The sequence below is a fragment of the Ailuropoda melanoleuca genome, chromosome 4, assembly GCF_002007445.2.
Source record: "Ailuropoda melanoleuca isolate Jingjing chromosome 4, ASM200744v2, whole genome shotgun sequence".
Classification (NCBI taxonomy): domain Eukaryota; kingdom Metazoa; phylum Chordata; class Mammalia; order Carnivora; family Ursidae; genus Ailuropoda; species Ailuropoda melanoleuca.
Window position 1 is genome coordinate 142,555,424 of NC_048221.1, and position 26,934 is coordinate 142,582,357.

General features: G+C 47.0%; 2 protein-coding genes across 7 annotated transcripts in view; one reads left to right on the top strand and one right to left on the bottom strand.

The window, feature by feature from the left end:
* Window positions 1-13,127, bottom strand: part of TRAPPC12 (trafficking protein particle complex 12) — a 79,831-nt gene extending 66,704 nt beyond the window's left edge. For all 5 annotated transcript variants that reach the window (XR_004625132.1, XM_034659970.1, XM_002929306.4 and 2 more), the window contains exons 1-2: window positions 12,972-13,127; window positions 4,480-5,679 (exon numbers count right to left, since the gene is read on the bottom strand). Coding sequence is in view for 4 of the 5 variants with exons in the window: in XM_034659970.1 (XP_034515861.1) it covers window positions 4,480-5,673 (1,194 nt within the window). In the remaining variant the exon portion in view is untranslated. The remainder of the gene's footprint in view (window positions 1-4,479; window positions 5,680-12,971) is intronic.
* Window positions 13,128-15,550: 2,423 nt separating this feature from the next.
* The window catches only part of EIPR1 (EARP complex and GARP complex interacting protein 1), a 132,695-nt gene continuing 121,311 nt past the window's right edge, over window positions 15,551-26,934 (top strand). The window contains exon 1 of one of the 2 annotated variants that reach the window (XM_034659975.1): window positions 15,551-15,744. In XM_034659975.1, coding sequence (XP_034515866.1) covers window positions 15,703-15,744 — 42 coding nt within the window. In that variant the 5' untranslated portion in view covers window positions 15,551-15,702. The remainder of the gene's footprint in view (window positions 15,745-26,934) is intronic. The other variant, XM_034659973.1, reaches the window with a different exon arrangement.

Genomic DNA, 26,934 nt, shown 5'->3' on the forward strand with positions numbered 1-26,934 from the left:
TGAAAACCAGTGATAAAATTTTAAAAGCAACCAGAGGAAAAACGTACATTAGGGTATAGAAGAGCGAAGATAAAAATTACTACGGGGGTCTGTGTGGCTCAGTCAGTTGGGCGTCTGCCTTCGGCTGAGGTCATGATCTCAGGATCCTGGGATCAAGTCCCACATCGCACCCGGCTCCCTGCTCAGCAGGGCATCTGCTGCTCCCTCTCTCTCTGCCCCTCCCCCCTGCTTGTGCACTCTCTCTCTCAAATAGATAAAATAATTATAAACTTCACATCAGAACATGATAAAAGGGCATCTTTAACATGATGAATGTGGGGAAAAAAAAACCTGTCAACCTTGAATTTTATATTGTAAACATACTGCATATCCAGAAAAAAATAGCCTTTAAAAATGGAGATGACAATAAATGGTTTTTGTGGACTAATTAAAGCTGAGAACGCGTGTAGCTGGTGGAGCGGCAGGAACAGGTGGCTCCTTGGCTTCCTGGGGGCCCCTGACACGGGTTTCCACATGGACTGTGTGGGTGTCCCTGAGGGGATTCTGGTGAAACCTGAGTTGCAGGGAGGGGGAAGGCGAGACTGGGGGAGCAGAATGAGAAAGGGGTGGTAGAAGGATCCAGCCTCCAAGGGCGTAGGCCAGGTTTCTTGTTCCGCCAGCACGGGCTGGGGAATTCTGATGCCTGCGAGAGGGGCTCAATCTCACCACCTTCACCGTTACCACCCTGTTCCCCTCACCACTGAAATTCTGCTGCTTCTATTTATCCCTTTTCACCCCCCCCCTTTAGTGAACAAGCACCATACAAACAATTCTCCACTCCATTCCTTACTGGTTCTGAAAAGTTCTGACCTACCATTTCCCCCAAACTTTCCATTTGCTCCTCTGAGGACAGAGGCCAGGTACAACCATTCACCAGCCGAAAATGCCTGAGACCCCCTTCTGGGGCCACGCGAGCGGAATGAGGCATTACATGTTCACCGTAAAGCTTCTAACTCAGCTGAGACTGCCAAAGACGTCATTCCGTAAAGAAACAAATTAAAATCTTTTCAAGTTTTATCCCCCAGGAAGGTAGTTTTTAATGAGGTGAGCAATTTGGAAAAAAATCGTGTTTTAAAGCTGAATGAGAATGAACAACTCTGTGGTAATAAGTGACAAAGGGGCAGCTTATTAATAAATAAATCCAAGAAACGGTTTCAAAAGCTTGGTGTGCCCAGAAAGTTAATAGAGAAACCAATCTTAAGTCTTTTGGCAAATAAACATAGCATGTCGGTTCAAGGTTAACCGTGCATTTTCTTTTCTATCTTGGGAATGAAAGGGTCCTTGAAAGATAATACACAGATGAAGAGACACAGTGTCACGCATCCAGCACACGTGTTCTGTGGGAGAGCCGAAGGTGTTCTGGGAACTACTCTTGGTTCAAATTTCAATCTACCACGAGGTTCCCAAAACACCCCCCGTGAATCCACAAGAGGTACTGTGAGACATTACCGAAGGCCTTAAAGGAGATGGAAAGAAGGAAAGCTGTGTCCTGGTCAGCTCCCCGCGCTCTGCCCGGGCAGCCAGAGCTCCCTAACCCTTGCTGACTCGTGCAGTGACCTGACTTTCTCTCGGGTAGCTGTGTGGAACCGGGGACGTGAATCACAGAAGCTTTAAGGCTAGGGAGGACCTGACAGGGCCTCTGTATCTGATTCAGTCCAGGGGAAACCAGCACCGAACTCCTGCGCTTGTGTTTCCTGACTCAAGAATGACTGGCATTTCAGGCAGCACGATATTTCTGGTCTGACACTAACCGGCCTGCAGGCTAGTCAGCATTCGTGGCCCCGTCCATGAAATGTGTGCTCACCCAGACCTCTTGGCAACCAGAGTGAAACACCTCTACACATTTCCAAACGTACCCTAGAACCCCTGGGTGAAGTCATTTCCATGGCAACCTTCACATTTCCCCTGAATTACAATTGGGGGAGAAGCAAAGGAAAGTAAGTGCTAAAAGGCCAGTCCCACTGAGCCTGCAGGAACATAGTGGCAGAGCACACAGTCCCCCAGAAGCAGGAGGGAAGAAACACAAAGCAGAACAGTAAAGCCCCCACCCCACGCCCGCAGCGGGTAGGGTGGATGCAGACAGGGCCAGGGAAGGGTGTGAATACATAAATCAAATCCTGCACATCCAAGTATCGCCTGAATTCAGAGTCCGGAACCGGAATTCATTAAGAGGATCCTGCAAAAGGAAGTCTATGTTCAGTATATTCTGCTTGAGTGGAGAATGAAGCCTCTCACAACGCCTGGTAAACAGTACGCACACAATAAATGTGCATTTGGTACCTGAATATGCTGTCAAGGCTACCATGTGAAGTGTCCAAAACCTATGGGCTCACATTTCTAGATTTCTAAGTCCCTAGGAAAGAGCTAACAGCTCCACGTCCCCAGTGTGGCCCTTCTCCCAGGGCTCAGCAGTCTACCTATGCCACGCATCCGCATCCCACACGTTGGGCTTTCCGACCAGCCACGTGTGTATAGGAGTGGGCACGTGCTTCCCGAGAGGGCTGCTGAAGACAGGAGGGCAGACACGCACAGGCTGCAAGGCCAGCCCCCTGGGCGGGAGCGGTGACCCTCATACACTGGGCTGGGCGGCAACTGGGATCCTACTGCAAGCTTGCAATCACCCAAGGCTTGCATCTGATGCGCTCACTTACGTGTTACACGTATTTATAAACATTCTCACCATACTATGCATGCAGCATGCCATCTTGTACCCAGTTTTTCAAATTTAACAACAAAATATGAACCTCGTTAAAAATTCTGCTGTATTATCATTTTTTAATGTTTATTTTTTATTTATTTTTTAAAAGATTTTATTTATTTATTTGACAGAGAGAGACAGCCAGCGAGAGAGGGAACACAAGCAGGGGGAGTGGGAGAGGAAGAAGCAGGCTCCCAGCGGAGGAGCCTGATGCAGGGCTCAATCCCAGAACGCTAGGATCACGCCCAGAGCCGAAGGCAGATGCTTAACGACTGTGCCACCCAGGTGCCCCTATTTTTTATTTCTGAAAAAAGATTTTATTTATTTGAGAGAGACAGAGCACAAGAGAGTGTGCACAAGGAAGGGGTGGGAGGTGCCGAGGGAGAGGGAGAAGCAGGCTCTCTGCTGAACAGGGAGCCTGGGACCCTGATGCTGGGCTCGATCCCAGGACCCTGGAATCATGACCTGAGCTGAAGGCAGACGCTTCACCGAGTGAGCCACCACGCCCCTGTATCATCATTTTTAATACCTATGTTAATATTCCACAGTACAGATGAATCAAATGTATGCAACCAACCTCTTGATAATGGGCTTTTGAATCGTTTCAGGTGCTCTGTAATAATAAACCATACTCTGACAGGCACCCCAAAACCTGGGCATTTGTATACCAGCGACACCATCTCCTTATTAAAAAATTCCTAAGACTGGGATTTCTGGACCAAATAATATGCACATTTGGATGCTGACCTAAAAACCTTACTCAATTAAAAAAGTTTGTACTGATTTATGGTCCCATCAGGGCTGCCTGAGACAGGCCATTTTCCCACACTTCAGCAAACATGGAATAATCGTGAATGAAACTCCTACTTAGGTAACAGAAAATGGAGATAATCTTATCGTCTTTGATTGCTAGACTGAACTTTTCTATGTCATGATTTATTATATAGAACATTGAAATATTTTTGAGATTTGTTACTTTGTGGGGCTGTCCACATTTTTCTTAATGAGTCTATAAAACTACATCAAGTGTGTTACATGCTAAACAAATTTACCCCCCAGATTAAAAAAAAAAAAAAGGAATGGGGGGAGCTATCACTTGGTGAAGCTTAAATGTCACCAAAAACCTGACCGCATGAAGATCACGGCTGCGTCAGAGAATTACGATGTAACTACCTACCTTGCTGCATTTACTTCTAAGACCNGGATCACGCCCTGAGCCGAAGGCAGAAGCTCAACCGCTGTGCCACCCAGGCGCCCCTGTCCACATTTTTCTTAATGAGTCTATAAAACTACATCAAGTGTGTTACATGCTAAACAAATTTACCCCCCAGATTAAAAAAAAAAAAAGGAATGGGGGAGCTATCACTTGCTGAAGCTTAAATGTCACCAAAAACCTGACCGCATGAAGGTCACGGCTGCGTCAGAGAATTACGATGTAACTACCTACCTTGCTGCATTTACTTCTAAGACCCTGACTAGTGCCCTCAATACATTCGTTATTAGGGAAACCGACTTCCAAATTAACTACTGACCTAACACAGACTCTCCAAATGAGGATTTTAGGAACTGCTGAAAAATGAGGACTTTTCAATCCTTGAAAGGTATTTACGTGTGTGTGTACGTGTGCGCACACACACATCCATATGGGGGGGGTGAGGGAGAGAGAGGGAAAGCACAAAGAGACGAGAAGGAACGTCCTGCCAGGAACGCGCACCCCCCACCCGAAGGTGTCCCGCACCCACCTGGATGTTGTCAAACTTGAGGCCCGGCATGGTGAGGCTCTCCTTGTCTACAAACACTGTGCTGTATTGCTGGGTGGCTACTGAAATCAGGATGTCCCTGGTCCCCTCCCCGGGGAGCCAGGCGTCACTCCTGCGGTCCATCTCGCTCATGCTCAGGGCTGTGGCAAAGGGGTCCTCGCTCCCCGCAAACACAGCCTGGATCTGTGAAAACGGTTTTGGAGACTGAGGGATTTCTAGAGAAGCTGTGGAAATACCCGCTTCTGACTTTTCAATCCCTGGGGAGTGAGAAGGCTCAGAGGTACCTGGGGACCTTTCTGCCCCCGGAGTGGAGAGTGAAGACAGTTTTTCTGGAGCTGAAGAACCTGCGTTGGGGTTACTGACGGAGATGAAAGTGGAAGTCGTGAATGAATCAAAGAAGTCCGAGGCCAAGGAATTAGTGTTGGCTGGATCACCAAAAAATTTACTCAGGCTGGGGCTGGGCTGCACCGCCTGGGGAGGGGTCTTGGCCACCGTCTCACTCGTGCCGCTGAAGCTCGGAGACTTCACCATCTGGGACTCGAAGCCATCCCGCAGGGGCGGCTGGGAGCGGGCAGGAAGCGACTGGCTGAAAATGGTGCACACGGGGACAGGCTCCTCATTGGGAGGGGACTGCCTCGAGGGTGGTACGCACCCCGGCCCCTCCGGGCGAGTGCTCCCGTCCCCTGGGCCAGGGTCCTCTGCCCCCTCCTCCCCCAAGGCAGGCACACCTTTGACTTGGTTGTGCTCTGGGTCAGGGGTCATGTCCGAGATGTCTTTAGACGCACCCTCTCCATCACTTTCACTGTCCTTGCTCAGGGTGTCCACCGCTCCTTCGTCCCCAAGACTTTCCAGACTGGGACCAGCGTTGCCTTCTGCAGGCTCCACAACATCCTGTAAGCAGCCAAGGTCACCTGTGTCATCTTCGCTATTATTAGGAGAGTCAGAAATGAGGACGCTCTCCATCATGTGCTCATTAAGTTTATCTACGAAATTATTAGAATCTTCTGATACAGTCTCATTCTCTTCAGACCCGAACTCGTCTCCACCGAGGTCAATGGTTTCCTCGTGATAAAGCAGCTGTGCCTGCTCTCCCTGCGCAGTGGTGCTCCCGGCCTGCCCCTCGGCCGGATGCGAGTCCTCAGTCACAGTCTGCTTGGCACCGTTAGCGTTCTCCATGGCCCCCTGGAGCGAAGAGAGATGCGTGAACCAACCTCATCAGCTTTCTATCTCAGTTATTACGAGCTGATTCTACCTTCCCGTTAAAACTGTTCTTTAAACTTAAAAACAAATGGTGGATGCGTGTCATTATACATTTGCCCAAACTCATGGAATGCACGACACCAAGAGCGAAGCCTAATGCAGATTATGGACTTGGTGTGATAATCAAGTGTCAGCACAGGTTCGCGGACTGTAACAAATGTACTGCTCGGTGGGGGAGGCAGAGGGTATAGGGAAACCTCTGAACTTTCTGCTCACAATTTTGCAGTGAACCCACTACAACTGCTCCAAAAAATAAAGCCTACTAAAAAATGTTTATCAGTTATATATTCAAACGGTTCAAAACTGGAAAGACTCCATTTCTCCAACCATCTATCGATGGACTGATCACGGTAAAAGCCACATAAAGTCACCGTCTTAATCATCAACCATCTTAACCATTTTTGAGTTCACAATTAAGTGGTATTCAGTGCATTTACATCATGCAACCATCACCACCACCCATATCCAGAACTCTTCTCATTTTGCAAAACTAAAACACTGTACCCATTAAACAATGACTCCCTAGCAGCCCCCGCCCCCCACCGCCAGCCTGATAATGGCCTTCTACTTTATGACTCCATGAATGTGACTACTCAGGTATCTCACATAAGTGGGATGCCATAGTATTTGCCATTTTGTGCCCGGCTTATATCCCCTAGCATAATACCCTCAAGGCTCACCGATGTTGCAGTACGTCAGAATTTCCTTAGGTTTTCAGGCTGTTTAATAGTCCGCTGTATCTCCATACCACATTTTGTTTCCGCATTATCCACTGATGAACATTTGGCTTGCTTCCATACTCTGGCTACTGTGACTGCTGCTATGAACACGTGTGTACAAATATCTCTGAATCCTTGCTTTTAATTCCTTTGGGCATATACCCAGAAGCAGGATTGCTCAATCATATAACACTTCTATTTTTAATTATTTGAGCAACCAACAAACTGTTTTCCATAGTAGTTGCACCATTTTACATTCCCTGCAACGGTATACAAGGATTTCAGTTTCTCCACATTCTGGACGACCCTTGTTATTTCCTGTTCTGATACTAGCCTTCCTAATGGGGGTGAGGTCTCCAGCCTTTTAAACTCTACTTGTTCTTAGCTGGCAGAGTAGGTGAGAAGCCAATAAAACACAAAGGCCCTATTGCCTGGCCCCTGCCTACGGGTCTAGCTAACAATCTTAATTCAATTCTTGTGGACTTATACTATTAGGGACAATAGCCGAGTCTCCTCGGGTTGCATTTCCAGAGAAAGTCATTATGGTACTGTGCATCTATGTGGGTCCACGTGTCAGGTTTTGGTTATAAAAGTTTGGGAAGCTTAAATGGATCGTCCCTGTGACATTTTCCCACGAGAGGTACTGTAGTGGCCTTGGGGCAGTGTGCAGTAAGTCAGTGAAAATAAAGAATGAGATTCTGAAAGCAAAATAAAATAGAAAAAATAGTGATAAAAAATAAACCCTACTTGTTCTTTATGACCCAGTTGTAGACCCCCTCTTCCATGAAGCCAAGACACTCCAACCTGTAATAATCTCCCCATTCTCCCTGGGACGCTGTCTGCCTGAATCGAGCACGAGAAAGAAAACCGTACCAAGGCAGAGGCAGCCTCACTGAGGCATGCTGACCGCCAGAGCTAATGACAGCAAACCGGACAAATTACTGGTGCGTATTCTGTCCTCGGCACTGTTCTAAAGGTTTTACGTGTATGTTCTTACTTGATCCTCAGACTCACTCTGTGATACAACCGCTATCACTTCCTTCATCTTGCAGATGAGGAAGCTGATGCTCAGGGAGGTCATGCTCTCTCAAAGCCTGGCCACTAGGAAGCGGACAAACCAGGCCTGGTTAAAGCGGGGCTGACACTGGATGGCAGAGGCCACAGAATGAAACAAGGACTTTGAACTCTAAAGAAAATGTGCTCTTTTTCTTGAAGAACATTTTACCAAAAGCTACTGTATACAGTTTTATCCTTAAAGTGAACAAAGTCCAATTAAGATGAGGGTTTCTCTAGAAAAAAAAAATGCCTGCTTGACCTTTAAAAACTATACTTAGCTGATCTCTAGATAAGAGTACTTCTTTGTCAACATTTCCACAGTATTCCAAATTAGCTATCCTTCCTTTTTATAGCCTGGTCACCCTGAGATCTAAAAACAAGATTACTTTAAAGTAGATAATCGAAGTTAAACACTTTGGAGAAGTTTCTTGTCCAGCATAGTCAGTTACTAACTCCCCATTTGTTACATATTCATCTGATTAGTTATAAAGGAGTCAAAAACGAAATGTAAACGGAACAAAAGCCTTTTTCTGGTAACGTCTCACAGCAAGGCACATCAGAAGCTGCCTAGAGAACATCAAAAAATGGACGTGCTGTCACATGCGGGGCTGTCCCCTGCGTCCTCTCTGTGCAGCAAACAGAGGCTGGGCAGGAAGACCATGGGAACAATAAGCACGACTTCCTTTAACCTGGACAGTAGCTGAATGCGATGCCATCAATGCCCCAATACATAGAAGGGGACACTGAGAATCAAAGCAGTGATGGGGCTCACCAAGCATCACTGGTAGTGGGGCACCTGGTTGGCTCAGTTGGTATAGCACACGACTCTTGTTCTTGGGTGTGAGTTTGAGCCCCACATTGGGTGTAGACAGAGATTACTTAAAAATAAAAACTTTAGAAGAAATAATAAAATCACTGGTAGGGGTGCCTGGGTGGCTCATTTGGTTAAGTGTCTGTCTTCGGGTCAGGTCATGATCTCAGGGTCCTGGGACTGAGTCCCACGTGGGTCTCCCTGCTCAGTGGGGGAGTCGCTTCTCCCTCTCCCTCCGCCCCTTCCCCTGCTCAGGCTTTCTCTTGCTCTCAAAAAAATTCTTAAAAAAAAAAAAATCACTGGAAGTAAATGACACTGCCAGGAACGGCGTTTGGTCCTTCCTGACAAACCCTCATAAGGACTGAAATATCCAGTCCCTAGCACAGTGCCTGCTACCTGGGAGATGCCAGTAACTACAGCTGGGTTAACTGCTGGTTCTGAGCCTCTCTCAGAATAAGAACAGTTCCAGAAATCCCAATAACATACTAATGGTTAATTGCAGAATAATGTAGAATATAAGAAAAGGTCTGATACAATTACAGGAAAAGATAAAGAATATCAGAACTGGCAAAATCACAGTGTTTTCTTCATATACAGGGAAGGGTGGAGAAAGTTCTACTCTTAAAAAAAGTAGAAATAACTGTCAAGGTTAATTTGTATGTATTAGATACAGAGACAGACTAAAACGGGGGTACCATGGGAAAGACTGTCCAGGCAACATTGAGCTACTTCCCACAATTCACTGGAAAAAGAGAAAGCTAATCACTGTGTAAGACCCACTCATTATGCGGACTGGGTATTTACAGCAAGAAACAACTGCTTCAGCAGTAATTCAAGAAACACAGATTGAAACTATGACTTTTTAGGAATAAAACTGTCTATGAAATAGGCAGATTTTTAGAAACAACAGCTCCTAGAGAGTTTTGGGGAAAACTAACCTGTTAAGAGTAGAAATGCAACTTTTCTGCAGAGCAAGTAGGCAAAGCATAAAACTCTGATACAGCCAACTGTGTTTACCAATTTATCTAAAATGTTTTTAAAGCGACAATCTTCTAAAAGGAAGAAAGCTAAAAATCAACATTCTTGCAAATCAGTGCTTATTCATAACTAGGTTTTCTCTTGCAGGGCTCCATCCCAGAACGCTGGGATCATGACCTGAGCTGAAGGCAAATGCTTAACGACTGAGCCACCCAGGCACCCCGTGCCATACTCTTTTTCTTTAATCTTCCACATGCTTACTTCAACCGGTTACTTAGGTTTTTCAGTTTCTGACTTAATCTCCCCTCTCTATTCTTAACCTTGCGATTCAACTTTATAAGTAGCGTGAGGCTGGGATTCATTCATCTTTGCCGTTGAGGGTGCTCTGTGTGTGACAGAGCCACAACATATGATCTGTTCTACCGCTGATGGACATCTGAAGTATTTTAGACAGTGCCATGATGAATATTCTCGTACATGTCTCCTGGTGTACCTGTGCAAATTCTTCATGATGTTATCAAATGTTATGTGTATGTTGGTTCATAGAGAATACATCTCTTCATCTTTACTAGATAATGTCAAATTGCCTTCCTAAGTGTTTGTACCAATTTACACACATAATAGCAGTGTGAAAGTATTCTTGTTCAACACATTTACCTACACTTGGTATGATCAGATTTCTTAATTAATATCAAGAATACATAAAAAATTCCTATAACTCAATAGGACAATAAATGACCCAACAGAAAAACAGGCCAAAGATCTGAACAGGCTGAGAGGGATACACATTTCACAAGCACAAATCCTGTGACTCAACAGCCATCCATCTATCTTGATATTTCCAGGACGCTTCCATTTCATACCCACAGTTACTGTAACACTAAGTTCGTCTTTTTGCTCTCAAGAGTTCTGGTGAAGACAATAAATGGTTCCATGACCCATGTATCACAGAGGAACTCTTCACATGGTACCATAAGCTATGACCGGGAATGCTTATAATAGCAACTCCAAACGAAATACCTGCCTCCTTCCAAAGATTTAAAAAAAAAATCAGGAACAAGTACTGCCCGTAGATACAATAAATAAATAGCGTATTAAAAATGGAACATTAAATGTAAAATAAATGAACCATGCTACATCTAATGCATCAATGTCTGAACCTCACAAATCTGATTTCGCAAGAATGAGTAGAAAAACAAGCAGCGTAATTTTCTGTATAAGGTTCAAAAACATGCAAATTAAACAATATATTGTTTTAGTAATACAAGTGCAAAAGCAAGGTGATGATAATACCCAATTCATTTGGGGAGGGGACTGGAGGTGATGGCAAGAGAATGTTTGATTAGGGAGGGACACATAACAAGCCATTGACAACCGTCCATTTCTTATGCTGCTGGGCAGAAGACTGGGCTGGGTACTTGATCTTTATGTCTTCCATGAATGTCACAAGTGGTCTTTATATTTCATAATTAAAAAATAGAAAAGCAGATGTATTTGCTTTTGATTTCTGTGTAATACAAATCATTATTTCTATTATTGGCTTAATAATTTTATTAAACCACAGACATGATTTTAGCTTATGTTAGCATTAAAATGCTACCAAAGAAGGTGGACTTTTTGTTCAGGTGAGTGCTTTGCATGATGCCTTTAATTAATGCTTATGATTTTTTTTTTTGAGAGGGAGTGCGTGCATGAGTAAGGCAGGGGGAGCAGAGGGAGAAGGAGAAACAGAATCTCAAGCAGGCTCCACGACCAGTGTGGAGCCCTATCCGGGGCTTGATCCTACAACCCTGAAATCAAGAGTTGGACTCTCAACCAACTGAGCCCCCAAGACGCCCCTGGAGCCAGGACTTAAACTCAGGAGTTTGGTGGTGTCCAGGCTTTTAGTAACTAACGCTGCTGCTTCTCTCACTGTAAGCTTCTTGAAACCAAAGATCATTTATATTAAAGGTTTTTATTTACTTATTTGAGAGGAGAGAGAGAGAGTGAGCTGGGGGGGCAGAGGGAGAGGGACAAGCAGGCTTCCCGCTGAGCGTGGAGCCTAAGTGGGGCTCGATCCCAGGATCCCCCCAATCATGACGGGACCAAAGGCAGAGGCTTAACTGACTGAGTCACCCAGGTGCCCCACCTTACGATTTTTTTTTAAGTACTAACTTTAAGTGATTATATAGAACTGAAGTTTCATTAAGAACAATTCACTAAGAACAATTAAAACTACAGAAGTTCAGTTTCCCTCTCTGGACATGATGCTGGAATTGTAAGTCTTTTACCAGACTGTGATAATGTAAACCCTATTTCCATGAAACTATATGCCATGTAGTAGAACTCTAATTAACATAAACTTACAGAAGCCCCCGTGTAAAGAAAACCCACTGCTGATCAAGCATTTTGCATGTATTATACTATTTAATCCTCAGGACCAACCTATAGAGTACCATTATTACCTCCATTATGCAGCAGAGAAAACCCAATGATTTGGCCAAAGGCATACTGTCAGTATTTGATGCTGATGGGATTTCAACACAGGTTTTTCTGCCTTTGTTCTCCCTGTAAGGTTGCTAGGACAGATCACCATCCACAGCAGCAGGGGTGAGTCAGAAAGAGCACTGAACACAAGTTCTCAATAACTGCTTGAGTCTTAGCTTCACTACCAACTGACCTTTGAAAAATGACTTAATTTCTTAGTCTTGCTTTCCTCAGTCTGTAAGCTGGGGTCATGAGGAATAAACAGTAACGCACAGGGCACTTTTAAACTGTAATGAGCTAAATATACATCAGCACAGCAAACTGTAATGTTAATAATGAATCACAGTGCTAACACGCTGTTGGAAATCACAGAACGTGAGGACAGGTGAAAGACACTGCCACTAAATTACCCAAGTCGCGTTCCCCTCCCCCTCTCCCATAGCACCACCGTGGGCCAGGCTCATGGTCTGTCGCTCGGCACCATCCTGAGTTCATGAAAAGAAGCCAGGAGGAAGTATTTGGATACAAAGACAACCGTATCTTCCAGCAGCCTGAGAAGGTGGCAACTGCAGTCCATGTTCCGGGGGTTAAACTTTTGTGCTCAAGTGTGAGGAACGCACATGCGTTTCAGAACGTATCTTTGAGCCCTGTGCTTCTTTTTAAAAAACATGTTTTCAGTCTTCGCAGTGTACGCACTCTATCGATCAGTTCCGTCTAGAATGTGGCTCTGGAAGGGATCAGGGTATGGAATAACAGCGGCTTCTATACTTTTACACATACCGCCGCATTCATCCTCCCAATACTGAGACTTTGGTCGGGCAGGTCACGTCCGTCTACAGGAGACCAAACTAACAAGAAGAGAAACCAAGGGGCTCGCTCAGGCCACGCTGCTGAGTGCCACAGCTGGGACCTGGAGGAGACCTCCCAGGACGAGACGTCACGGAGCAGCCCCCCGAAGAAGCCCCCACGGCGGGGACCGGGAGAGGAGACCCCGGAGAGGAGCTCCGGCAGGAGACCTCGATGAAGAGAACCTCCATCCCCGCGGGGGGAGCGGCCAGGGGACAAGCCACGGAAGGGGTGCACGGCTCGTGCACGAGCTTCCCGAGCGGCTGGGGTCAGGGCCGGCGGGGCTGCGGTTACGGACGACCCGACACCCTCCCCACAGTCCAAGCCCTGAGTCTCACCTGCCACCTGCCCCCTGGGGTTGGGGAGGCGGTCACCTGCGGCCGCGACCAGAGTCCGGGGAGAAGGTGGATGAAAACCGGAAGGAGGGACTGAACCCAACACCTCCTCCGGCTTTTGCGCCTGCGCGCGCTCTCCGTTTGCGCTGCTTTCGCGCATGCTCAGTGCAGGGACGGCCGCCCAGCGCATTTCCGGTTCGTGCTGCGATGGGCGGGGCCCGCGCCCCAAGGTGATACGGAGGGCGGGGAATGGGCGGGAGTAGTTGACTTCATCCCTGGGGATAGGGAGGGAAATTAGTTTGACACTCAGGCTATGGGGTCCTGGCGCAGATGGACAGGTAGAAAAGAGAACGTTAGGCCGTTTCTTTTTATTACTGGCCAAAGCACCCAAGAAATTCTTATTTCTAGAAATTTTTCTTTATGCTTATCAGTATTTCTACTCTTCCTGCTGCGCGTCTGTATTACTTGTGTAATAACATTAACCATAAAGATGGCAGTAATAATATCAATAATATGTGGGTAGATTTAATCCAGCAGTATGAAGACTGCTTTCTCTTAGCTCCACAACTTAATCTCAGGTAATTGGAGACAGTGAATAGCCTGCTCCGGTCTGTGGCTCTGCTTCCTTGATTTTTTACTGTAATCACTGAGGGCTCTTTATTCGTTCGATGGATATCTGTTGAATCCTAACTGTGCCTGCCAGGGCACTAGGCAGTAGGATAAAACAGGGAAAAACCAATTGTGTCTTCTTTTCATAAGTGATTAGATCATATTATATATTCAATGTGCATAATGTAATGTCTTGACACATGTATACATTGTGAAATGAGTACCACAATGGAGCAAATTAACATCCATCATCCCAATCTGTTACCTTTTTTGTGAATGTGTGATGAAAACACTTGAGATCTACTCTCAAAAGTTTCAAGTATAGAGTATCTTATTATTAACTGTAGTCATTGTTCTGTACCTCAGGTCCCCAGAACTTATTTGCCTTATAATTGAAAATTTGTATCCTTTGATTGCTCTGTCCTTTCCCCTTACCCCTCAGCCTCTGGTAAGCACCATTCTATTCCTACAATGAGTTCAAAGTTGTGGTTTTTTTTTTTTTTTCATATTTCACATGTAGGTGTACTCATGCAGCATTGTCTTTCTGTGTTTGGCTTATTTCACTTAACAGAACGTTCTCCAGATTTATCCATGTTTAGCAAATGATAGGATTTCTCTCTTAAGGCTGAATAACATTCCACTGTTTGGGGGGGGCACCCAGGTGTGCCACATTTTGTTTATCCATTCATCTATGGACACTTAGGTTGTTACCATGTCTTGGCTGCTGTGAATAAGGCTGCAATGAACAGTAGTGTGCAGATGTCTCTTTGACATGGTGATTTTATTTCCTTTGACTCCCGGAAGTGGGATTTCTGGATCATATGGTAGTTCCATTTTTAACGTTTTGAGGCAACTCCACACTGTTTTCCACAGAGGCTTCACCAGTTTACATGCCCACTGACGGCGTATAAGAGTTCCCTTTTCTCCACTTCCTGCCAACACTTGCTGTCTTTTGACTTTTTGATATCAGCAATCCTTACAGGTGTGAGGTGAGATCTCATTGTGGTTTTGATTTGCATTTCCCCGTTGATCAGAGATGTTGGGCATCTTTTCGTATACCTGTTCCAGACCGTGCCATTTGTCATAAAGATGGATTAAGGGTTGAAAGAAAAGTTAGATAATCACACAGTTGGGGAGGCGTGTGGTCCTGGAAAGCACTGGAACACAGCTTAGTGAAGGGGGTTCTGCTATGGCATTTTGGGATTCCGTGCAATGTCCTTTCTGTCTGTTAAGGAAATGGTCAAGGCAGGCACATTCAAAGAATCTAAGTAGTGTCCTCCAGGACCACCCTTGGACATCGCTGGGGAACCCAGGGTCTTCCCAGCAGGTTCCCATTCAGAGTCAAATGCTGGTCAGATGCTGCCAGAGGTGTGGTGCCAGGCATCACTCCCTGGCGCAGCACTGGTCCTGCCCTCTCCCCCCACAACAGTGCTGGCTGCTTGCAGCCTGAATGAGCTTGGCCCCTGACCTTAGGGATCCTGGGCAGAACCCCGGTGAATCCACAGACCAGGCACACATCCTGGCTTCCCAACTTACTACCTCGGTCTCAACTGCTAGTCACTTTTGTAGCCTCTCGTCTCTAAAATGGAAACATGCTACCTTAGGCGCAGGGTTAGAGCGGAGAATAAGACAGCGCCTGTGACGCGTTTGTCCCTGCGCCCCGCTAAGCACTAATGATAATGAACCACACGTCACAGATCCAGGTGAGCGATTCTCTCTGGGATAACAGAGCAGGGAGGGCTCCAAGCCAGAGACGTCTAAGTGACGCTCGCCCACCCGACTTCCCAGTCCTTGTCCCACCGCCCAGCCCCTCCTCCACCTCCGGAGATGTGGCTCCGGGCCAGGCTCCTCCCCGTCGGGGATCCTCCTCCTGCAACCAGTAGGGTCGAGAACCCGTATGGAGTTAAGTGAGCATGCGCAGGAGCCCGGAGCCGCTTCCATTGGCAGCCGGCGAGGAGCGTATTGATGACGCATCAGGAAAATACAGGAAGTAAGGCCTACGGGAGCCGAGGTGGGCCTAAAAGACTCCCGGTTGGGGCCTCCTGAGCTGGAGGGAATGAATGGGTGCTGACCTGGAGGCGCGCCCGCTCTAGGGACAGGCCTTAGGAGTGTGAGCGGCCGCAGTATGGAGGACGACGCGCCGGTGATCTATGGACTGGAGTTCCAGGTGCGTCCCAGAAGGGCCCCCGGCGCCGCGCGGTTTGCAGAGCGAGGCGGGCGCGTCCCCAGCCCCCCTGTGCAGCTAAGGACCGGGGGACTGCGGGGGGCGCCTTTAAAGGACTTGGTTATCTAGGAAGGCCCAGGGTCCTCCGTGACGCAGGGTGGGCGCAGCGCCGGTGCCCACGACGCCCGGGCTGGGGACCCCCCGCCGCCTCCCCTCCCGGCAGCCCCGGGTGTTGCTGGGGGCTGATCCGCACCGCCCACCGCGGGGTACCCACCTGTGTACGGTTTCCTGCAGCACGCAATTCCTGAAGACAGGCACTGCATCTGTGGGGTTTCTGGGGTGGGGGGAGAGGCGGTCGTTTAATCTGGACATAAGAGTTGCAAAGATAAACGGAAAGTTCTCTAGTACCCTACACCCAGTTTCCCCTAATGTTGACGTCTCACGTGGCCATGGCAAATTGATCAAAGCTTAGAAATTATTAACATTGGTGCATTCCTATGAACGGAACCACAGACTCTACTCGGATTTCACCTCTTTCCCATTCGTGTCCTATTTTTCTTCACTCTGGACTCCTCAGTTTCTGTTCCGTGACCATCACGTAGTAGGCGCTCAGCCCCGGACGGTGAAACCGATGGGCCCCCGCAGTGTGAGCAGTTAGCTGGAGTGCACGTGCGGTTTAGCAGGCCGCAGGGAAGTCTATGGATAGAGTGAGGGGGAAGGGGGTCGGGAGGAGCTGGAAGGGCAGGTAGATCGCAGCGTGCGGGTCCTTGTAGAGCTCTGTCTTGGTTTCATCTCTTCAGATGGCTTTTGGGAGCCTTAAGGCTTAGGAACTTAGGGACAGATAAAGAGACAAAAAAACACAGTTCACTGCCTTATGAAGTACCTGATAACATAATTGTGTGCCCAAATGTGTGTTAAAAATATAAATAATGGGGGTGCCTGGGTGGCTTAGTCGGTTAAGCGTCTGCCTTCTGCTCATGTCCTGATCTCAGGGTCCTGGGATCAAGCCCCACCTGGAGCTCCCTGCTCAGTGGGGAGTCCACTTCTCCCTCTCCCTCTGACCCTCCCCAGTGCTCATGCTCTCTTTCTTCTCTCAAATAAGTAAATAAAAAATCTTTAAAAAAAAACTTAAAAAATATAAATGATCTTTGGTTTTAAGAAGCTTAAAGTGAGAGAAGCAGCAGCGTTAGTTACTAAAAGCCTGGACATAACCAAAACTCCTGAGTTTAAATCCTGGCTCCAGGGGCGTCTGGGTGACCCAGTTGGTTGAGAGTCCAACTCTTCATTTCAGCTCAGGTCATGATCTCAGGGTCATGGATTGAGCCCTGCCTTGGGCTCCCCACTCACCGGGGAGTCTGCTGGAGATTCTCTCTCTGCCTCTCCATCTCCCTCTTTCTTTGCCCCTGCTTGCTTATGTGTGCGCACGCGCTCTCTCTCCCTTTCTTTCTCTCTCTCTCATAAATAAATAAATAAATAAATAAATAAATAAATAAATAAAAAAAATCTTTAAATCCTGCCTCCAGCACTTACTAGCTATGTAATCTTTTGCTTCAGTATCCTTGCCAATAAAATGGGAAAACAAGCCTGGATCCCTGTGGCTGTTAGGAAAATTCAATGAGTTAATACTTTTAATTCAAGCCCTTAGAACATTGCCTGGCACATAATAAGCATTCAGGAAATGTTCTAATTATTATCATGAGACAAAATTCTTACAGATAAATCCATACAAGGCAGTATCAAAGTGTCCTATGAGTAATGAGCTGTGTTACAGGGTTTGACCATGGGCTCAATCACCCAAGAGTATGCCTTAACTAGCAGCTTTTGAGAGCGTCCCTGTATGTGGGGCACCCTGCTGAAGTCTGCCTGTATTTCACTTCTCTGTCAGTCTTACTTGTAGATGCTGTTCTTCTATGTGCCAAGCCCACCTAGCCAGCAAGTGGTAGACTTGGGATTCTACCCTAGAGAAGCGTAAAACCCAAGCCAACTTCAAAGCCCCTGAACTACAAAGTTGCACTGCTTTCTCCTGGAAAAGGTGCCAGTGTGGCCACAGGGGTAGGGAGCCTGTGGGGAGATTGAGGGTTCCTGACCTCGTACTTCCTAACGTGTGCATCTGACTCCCGTGTACCTAATCACTTCTTCATTTTCTTAAGAAATCTCTTACATAACAGAGGTTTTGATCTTCAGTGTTGGATCTTTGAGATAACAAATGTTATTTGCTGGGATTAATATCAAGGAGTGGATCCTTGCCTTGGGCATCAAATGCTTTATCTGGATTTCTCCTTCATCTTAAAAGAAGTAGCAGATTTTTATCCTTCTTTACTTTGGGCAGCTTCTGGCCATGACATTCTTGAATCTGAACAGCTGTTACTACAGTAAACATAAAAAGTGCTGGAAGTCACAGTGGAGGATTGGTTGTCGGTGACATTCAGATCTCTGTGGAGGACACTTTACATTAGAAGACGGGGATCTGGAGGCGCCTGGGTGGCTCAGTCCGGTTGGGTGTCTGCCTTCGGCTCAGGTCATGATCTCAGGGTCCTGGGATCGAGCCCCACATCAGGTTCCCTGCTTAGGGGGGAGTCTGCTTCTCCCTCCCCCTCTGCCTGCTGTTCCCCACTGCTTGTGGGTGTGTGCACATGCTCTCTCTCTGTCTTAATAAATAAAATCTTAAAAGAAGATGGGGATCGGATTATTGACCATTGACTGAGGTAATGAGGCTTGAGGGTAAAATGAGATCTTTCTATGTCAAATAAAAGGCAGAAGAGCACCATACAGGGGTCATTAAAATAAAAATGCTGAGCACGTTTGTGTTTATGGGACATTATGGCATCATGAGATTGACATCTTTTAGCTCATGTTTATGATTTTAGTTTTTTTTATTTTTGTATATTTAAAATTAAAAGGAAAATTCAAGTAATTCTTACTAGTCTTTTAAGAAGTCAGATTGCTTAGAATCTGATTAAGATCTGCAGGCCNTATTTTTGTATATTCAAAATTAAAAAGAAAATTCAAGTAATTCTTACTAGTCTTTTAAGAAGTCAGATTGCTTAGAATCTGATTAAGATCTGCAGGCCCTAAACACGCCTTTTCCATCTTGCCTGATTCTCTGACAACAACGACATTCAACTTAAAACTGTTTCTTCTCTTTACCACTCGTTCATAAAGATTTTACTTTTTATTTATTTATAAGAGAGTTCATGAAGATTTTGTTTGTTTGTTTGTTTATTTGTCAGAGAGAGAGAGAGAGAGCACAAGCGGGGAGAGGCAGAGGGAGAAGCAGTTTCCCCGCTGAGCAAGGGGGCCAATGTGGGGCTCGATCCCAGGACCCTGGGATCATGACCTGAGCCAAAGGCAGGCGCTTAACCGACTGAACCACCCAGGCACCCAGAATTTTAAGTTTAATACCATATTTTTGTATATGCATATCCCGAATTTCCTGGCTAATGTTGCGTCGCTGGCCATGTGCTGGTACAACTATGGGGTCTCTTCTGGGTATCCCAGCTCCCTGCCTTGCATCCTTTTGTCCTGTGTTTCTGTTCTAGTCTAGACAGTCCCAGGCGTGCTGTTCCTATCATAGTTGCTTTGCAAGATGATGACTGGAGTCTATTTACATTAATAAGACAAGGAATATGCTACCGCTTCCTGACCGGATTTTAGGGCTTTTTTTCTGAAAGGGCGGAGAGTTATTTTACAGGATGTCCAGTAACCGTGGTCAGATGGTAATTGGATTGACTGTTCCCAGACTAGGCACAAAGACACCACATTTTTAACAGAGACACATTTTATTTTTTTTATTTTTTATTTTTTATTTTTTTTAAAGATTTTTTATTATTTATTTGACAGAGATAGAGACAGCCAGCGAGAGAGGNTGTCCAGTAACCGTGGTCAGATGGTAATTGGATTGACTGTTCCCAGACTAGGCACAAAGACACCACATTTTAACAGAGACACATTTTAGCACAAAGCCACCTTACAGTTACATTTTATAGATTTGTTGCATATTTGAATATTGTATACATTATTCTAATTATGTTTGTAATTTTTGTTATGGATGTTTCTCCAGCATTGTTTGAATTTGAAATAGTATAAATGAGACTTCAGATGCCTTCACACATACTCTCAGTGTGTACTGGGCAGGAGAAATCAGCCTTCCCAGTTTGAGTTTAATCTGTAGCTGTCAGTTAANACAGAGACACATTTTAGCACAAAGCCACCTTACAGTTATATTTTATAGATTTGTTGCATATTTGAATATTGTATACATTATTCTAATTATGTTTGTAATTTTTGTTATGGATGTTTCTCCAGCATTGTTTGAATTTGAAATAGTATAAATGAGACTTCAGATGCCTTCACACATACTCTCAGTGTGTACTGGGCAGGAGAAATCAGCCTTCCCAGTTTGAGTTTAATCTGTAGCTGTCAGTTAACAGAACTGTAGTTCCTTATGACTATTTCAAAAATCTCTACAAACAAGATTATTTCTCTCCTGCATGCTTATTTCTTTGCAGCTTTTGGCATTAAGAAGACCTTCTTGGGGCACCCGGGTGGATCAGTTGGTTGAGTGTCTGACTCTTGGTTTTGGCTCAGGTCGTGATCTCAGGGTCGTGGGATAGGGCCCCACGTTGGTCTTTGCGCTGAGCAGGAGTCTGCTTGAGACTCTCTCTCTCTGCCCCTTTCTCTGTCTCAGATAAATAAATAAATCTTAAAAAAACAAAAAAAAAACAACCTCTGGTTGCAAAGGCCACTGGTCCTTCAGCAGACACGCTGAGTGACCGCTGTGCCCCACTGAAGTGGCTTGAGCGTGTCTGCCTTGCTCGCACCTGAGCCTCAGTTGCTCTCCCAACACTGGCTTTTGGATCTGTGGTCACTCGCTGCTCTGATATTCGTACTCTTTTGAGGTTAGGTTTCGTCGTTTGTATTTTCCTAGGAAATTCATTCATTCATTTGGTCGACAAGTACTAATGGTCTACAGTGTGCCAGGCATTGCTCTCTGCCCTGGAACACGGCAGAGAAGGAGTCACACACAAGCCCAGCAACCCTCCCTCCTCGAGGCCTGTGTGGAGAGCAGAATCCAAGAGAACAGCCTTAGGTGTTCTTCCAAGACTCCTCAGTTGTGGGCCTGATTTATTTGTTGTCATTCTTTTCTTCTTAACGTAAGCGTTTAGACCATGAATTTTCTTCTGAACGCTGACTTCTTGATTTTACTGTTTTCTGGGTATCTTATGGTTTTGAACTCGATGTCTTTTGTCACCTGAAACTCTTTGGGGTCTTCCTCAGCCCTGCCCACATCCCCTGCTGTGTGCGGGAGGCCGTCTGTGTGTCCTTCCTGCAGTGGCTCTGCGTTTCCCTGGTGAGCTCTGGGAGCCCAGGTTTCGCCTGCGGTTGCCCTGCCTTATCTTCTCCAAGCCGTGCCTTGATTTTTTCCCCTTTTCCTTCTCTGGGCTTTTTTCTCTCTCCTTTTTGCAGAGTAACTGCTCTGTTGGGTCTTACAGACCTGTGCTGGTGTGTATGGCGTGAGCTTTGGCTCTTCTGTGGCAGCATGTGGTCAGCGAGCGTGTGTCTTCTGAGGTCTTTTCCCGCAGTTCTTGCCTCGCTGTCCCTCCTGGTGGTGCCCTTGCAGGGCTCCTGGGCTCCTCTGATCCCGGTTTCTTGTGGGCGAGCCTTCCCGTCCAGCTGCCATGGGCTCTGCATGCGGAGTCGGGCCCTGCCTGGGCTCCAGGCTGGCGGGAACTCCTGCAGCCCAGGCTTGGGTTTGTGAGCGAATCTGCAGCCCTCACTCATCCCTGGGCAAAGATGATGGCCCAGGCCAGCTGGCCACAGTGCAGCACCCCCTCCACTTTGGGGGGGCAGAGTGCTTCCAGATGGGATGCCCGGCCTGCGTGGGCTGCTCTGACTCTTGCCAGAGTGTGTGCAGGAGGCCCGGCCGCCAGCCGTGCGCCTGTCCTGCCATCCCATCCCCGCGGTGCCTGCCGTGTCTTCGCGGGGCGGGGGGGTTGCTGCTGCCAGGGCTCTCTTCAGTCCCCCTCTCGGCTCTGACCTCTGCTTTTGAGTCTTTCTTCTTATGGTGTGCGTTTGGATTATAGATGTTTCCAAGTTTCACTGAAGACAGTCTCTGTTTGTGCTCTTTATTCTCCTTCTTGCTTTTGTGTAATTCTCTAGGGTTTGGAAGAGCGAAATGAAGACTTTAGACTATTGCTCAAAAACCTGAGGTCCCAGTTTGACTTGATGAGGTGGGAAGGTGGAGAGTGAACTAGAATAAAAAGGCTCACATCAGGAAGGCTGTGTACGAGGTTGTGAAAATGTCATTCAAGCAAGGAGAGGGGAGGGGTGGCAGTGTGGCTGGAGAGGAGCTACGGAGTGGGGAAAGTCAGGATGGAACCATGGGCACAAAGCCACAGCATGAGCAGGGGGGATGGGTGGTGATGGACTGGGTCCTCGAGGGCCAAGGGACAGAGGGGTCCCACGTCAGGGGCATCTGATGGCTGTGATGCCGGGGGCCACAGGGAGGGCAGTGCTGTGGGGTGGCTGCAGTGAGGCCAGGTCAGCAGAAGGGGAGGAACTGGTCAGGGTCGAGGAAGGTTTTCCTTTTCTATGCCACTATTAAGCTTGGCAGTGAATGGAAGAATGGAGGTCTAGCAGCAGCTTAAGAAGCAAATGAGTCAAGGTAAGATATATTCAAAGGACAAGGGGACATGTGACTTGATTCTCCTTGTTAAGGGAAAAGCCAGAGAAGAGGAGAGGGACAGAGAAAAGAGAAGGCTGTGCAATGTTGTGTGCTGCAGGCAGGCAGCAGGGGCTCCCCCTTGTCTGGACAGACGGGCAGGTGGCGCCCCTTGGCAGGGGGGCAGGTGGCGCCCCTTGTCTGGGCAGGGGGGCAGGTGGCACCCCTTGTCTGGACAGACGGGCAGGTGGCACCCCATCTCTGGACAGACAGGCAGGTGGCAATGTCTCCAGGAGGCCAGCCGATGGCTTCTGTGTTGCTGCTTGAATGTGAGGCAAGTTCTTTGCTGTAAGATAGGGCTGGGTTGCACCAGGGGCTCCAGAGGAGCTGGCAGTGCAAAGCAGAATGGGCAAAGGGCAGGTGGCAGCCCCTTGGCAGTGCTGAAAGGTCAGCCTTTGCACTTACAGGAGTGAGCGTGTGAGTGAATGCACCAGTGATTGTGTGTGGTGTGACCACAATTATCCATGAGTAGCTCAAAAGGCTTGGTGTTTCTCTTATGCACGCTGACCTTTGCCTGTGATTTTGGGTGTGGGAGACGGAGAGGAGAAGTAGGTGTCTAGCTAGCACAGAGTGGAGAAGTTGGGGCTTTACTTTCTTTCTGCGCTTTCTTTTGTGTTTGTAAAGCGATCTGCCAGAACGCTGAGGAGGTGATCTGCTTTGTGAAGATAGGGCATCGGGTGGTCGCTGGCTTCCTGGGTTGTCATCCTAGCGATCTGGGGGCAGCTCTCGGTACAGGGGCTGTTTCTGGGGGAAGATCGCTTACTTGGAAGGTTCAACCCACCCTGGTCTCTGCTGCTTAAAGCACAAGTCCTGTTCCGCCTGCTCGCCCTCCAGCGTCACCTAAAACTTGGCGTGGGGTGCGGCTCTTGGTGGGGAAAGTTCTGATGAAGAGCTAGGCTGACGTTCACCAGAGGGAGCGTTTACTTGCTCGGACTAATAAGCACATGAAGACATTGAATTTCCCCAGGGAGTGCTCAGTACTCAGCGAGTACTGGGAGGTCTGGGATTTGCGCCTCCTGTCGCTGAGTGGAACTTTCACAGGGCTGCCGGTGACCCTTCCCCACCGAGAGCCAAGCTTCTCAGCATCTCCAGTTGCCTCATCCTGGGTTGGCTCACTAAACGGTGAGGTGGGCGGAAAGACAGCCGTGTCAGGAAAGTGCCATGGCCTTTCCTTTGAGAACAGGGCACGGAATGATAATAATGTGACCCGGGCTCTGCCTTCAATCCCGTGTACAAATATCTTACCTGTGTTGCCAGGTCCCTGCGTCGCCGTAATAGAAAGAGAACCAGACTCAAGGTTGGCAGTCTGGGTGGTTCTTCCTCTAGGAGCTTTGTGACCATAACTAAGTTACTTACCCTCTCTGGTCCTCACCATCTTTACCTTCTAAGTAGGAATAATATTATTCATCCTGACTTTGGGACTCTTTCATTGTGTTATGAAGATGAACCAAGGTAAGATTCCTGGAGATGTTTTATGACCTATTACACCCTAAAATTTCATCTTATAATATTGAGGTCATTGGAACACATGAAAACCATCATTGTGCCTAAGCTTAGGAAGGTCATTTCATCATTCACTTCATCACAGGACCAGAATTACAGATACCCATCTGTCACTCAAATGGCCAGACTTAAGTTATTACTATAATTTTACCTAATAATGTACTAAAAAGATCTCAGATTCAATGTTTTTGAGATCTCACTGTAATTTTTAAAGATTCAGTTTAGATTTTTTGGAAGAATCATAACTTGTTTTAGAGAGTGTATGCGTGCCGGCAGGGGGAGGGGCAGAGGGAGAAGGAGAGAGAATCTGGAGCAGAGCTGAGTGCAGAGCCCAGTGCTGGGCTCAGTCTTACAACCCTGAGATCTTGCCCTGAGCTGAATCCAGGAGTTGGACGCTTACCTGACCGCTCCACCCACGTGCTCTTCCTCTTCAGTGTTTTAAAAAAAGAAGTGGCTTACTGTGTGTGACAGAATTCGCAGTTTCAAACTTGTACTGCTTTTCTAAAACTGGCAGCTTTCGTCTCCAAAACATGTGATCTCTTCAGCTTTACTTCCTTGCATGCTTACCGTTCGTCCTGCCCAGGGGTGCCGTTCTGGGCTCCGTAAACTGCTTTAGGATGAAGCAGGGTGAATGCTGGTTCGTGACGGCACTCAGCAGCCTCTGCGGCCCTGAGATGCCCTTTTGTTCAGCCTCATGGCCATTAACACAACGTACTTCTTTCTGGTGTTCTTCTGGTTTCCAGTGATGGCATTTAGTCCTGTCTCTGCCTGAAGTTGAGCTCCTGGTGCGTTTTGGTAACTGCTGATTCGCTGCTGTGTGGTCTGGGCCGGGGGCTCTGATACATAGTCATTTCCCACTGGCTCTGTTTGGGTCTTGTCCACTGTCTCCTGCCAGTCTGCTTCCTGAGGGCAGGGCCGTGTCTTACCCTCCACGGTACTTCCACAGTGTGGCCACCACCCGGGGGTTGTGTAGTCAGCTCGCAGTTGCTGACTCGGGGCGTAGACAAGCCTTTTCGTGGAAAGTAATCACTTCCTCTCAGATGAGTCCTCTTCTGGGCCCTGTTTTTGGGGACTTCCAGGCTTTTTCTGTCTGGGGTGATGACGTGTGCCTCCATTTGAGTCGTAGTGTTCTTGTTTGAAGGTGGAGCCCGTGCCACAACCCCTCTGTTGACCTGGTTCTGCCTTCCCAGCAGCTGAGGGTTTGTCTCGGCGATGGCGTGGACGCTTCCTCACCAGTCATTTTCTCTAACCAAGTGGTGTTCAAATTAGATAGGAGTCAGGGGTCTGTGAATTTGCTGGTATTATGTGCAAAATTCTACCTGTACGTACATGCATTTTTGGCAGAAGAATCCATCAGTTTTGCAAAGAGGTCTACGACTCCAGTCTAGTTTTGTCGAACCGGTCGTAGGTGTATTGGTTAGAATAGGTGTTTTCCTCCAGATGTCTAATATTGTGAATACTGCTCTGGACATGGATTTTCTTGGTGTTACTGAAATGTATTGTAGTAGTTGATGTTTTTGTGCTAGCAACCCTTTATGAGGAGGGGTGGAGACATAGGGGCTAGGTTGCATTTTTGGAGAGCATGACATGAAGTTGTTGTCTCCAAACCTTTGGTAGTGGGCACTCATAAGGTCTTGTTGTTCACCCCAGTTGTGGAAGGCAAATCAGAACGAGACAGACTGAATGGTCAGGACGACTGCTGTACTGTTTCTCTTACCCTGTTTTATTTATTTTTTTAAAAGATTTTTTATTTTTTTATTTGAGAGAGAGAGAGCGAGAGAGAGAGAGAGCACGAGCAGAGGGAAAAGAAGAAGCAGACTTCCTGCTGAGCAGGGAGCCTGACTTGGGGCTGGATCCTAGGACCCTCAGATCATGACCTGAGCCGAAGGCAGACACTTCACCGACTAAACCACCCAGGTGCTCCCCTTACCCCATTTTAAAAAGAATGAATCGAGAAATTGAGAAATGCATGTAGGAATAAGATGTCATCGAGGAGGAAGTGGGATGTCTCTCCTGTTTCTAGCTGCGTGTGGGAAGAGAGCATGTGGACAGTGGCTTGCACAGTGAACTGTGTGTGGTGGTATCGGTTTGCTGTCGCTGCCATAACAAGTCAGCACCAATGTAGTGGTTTAGAAGAACAGCGCTTCCTACCTTACAGTTCTGTAGTTCTGAAGCCCGATATGGGCCTCACAAGGCTTAAATCAAGGTTTTGGTAGGGCTGCATTCCTTCCTGGAGGCTTGGGACAATCTGTTACCTTGCCTTTTCTAGGTTCTAGAGGTGTCTGTTGTATTCTTTGGTCTGTGGACTCCTTCCATCTTCAAAGCCTGCAGCAGCTGCCCCCATCCTCCCAGCTGCCTGCACCCTTTGCAGGTTTCCTGTGTCTCTCTTATGCTGCCACCTCTTTGGTTTTCTGGTTCTCTCTTCTGTTATATCTCTCTGATGACAGCCAGGAAAGGTTGTCTACTTTTAAGGACCCATGTGACTAGATAATTCATGACTAGATAATTCAGGATAATTTCTCCATCTCTTAACCTGATCACACCTGCACAATCTCTTTGCCATATGAATGAACATATGCATATGGTCTGGGGGTTGGGATATGGACATTTTTGGGGGGCCATTATTCTGCCTCCCATAGGCGTCAAAGCATGAGCTATAGGGAATATAGGGGCTTGATCTAGGCACAGTTACTGGTTGTATTGAAAGAGATTTGGGTTTGATTTTTGTAAGCCTGAAGTACTAGTCACAACACTAAAATTAACCGGTTATATACAGTCTTTTCCTCTCTAGGCCTCAGATTCTTCACCTGAAAGTCTTTATTTTGTCCTTTAACTATTTTTTTAAAGANATGACTAGATAATTCAGGATAATTTCTCCATCTCTTAACCTGATCACACCTGCACAATCTCTTTGCCATATGAATGAACATATGCATATGGTCTGGGGGTTGGGATATGGACATTTTTGG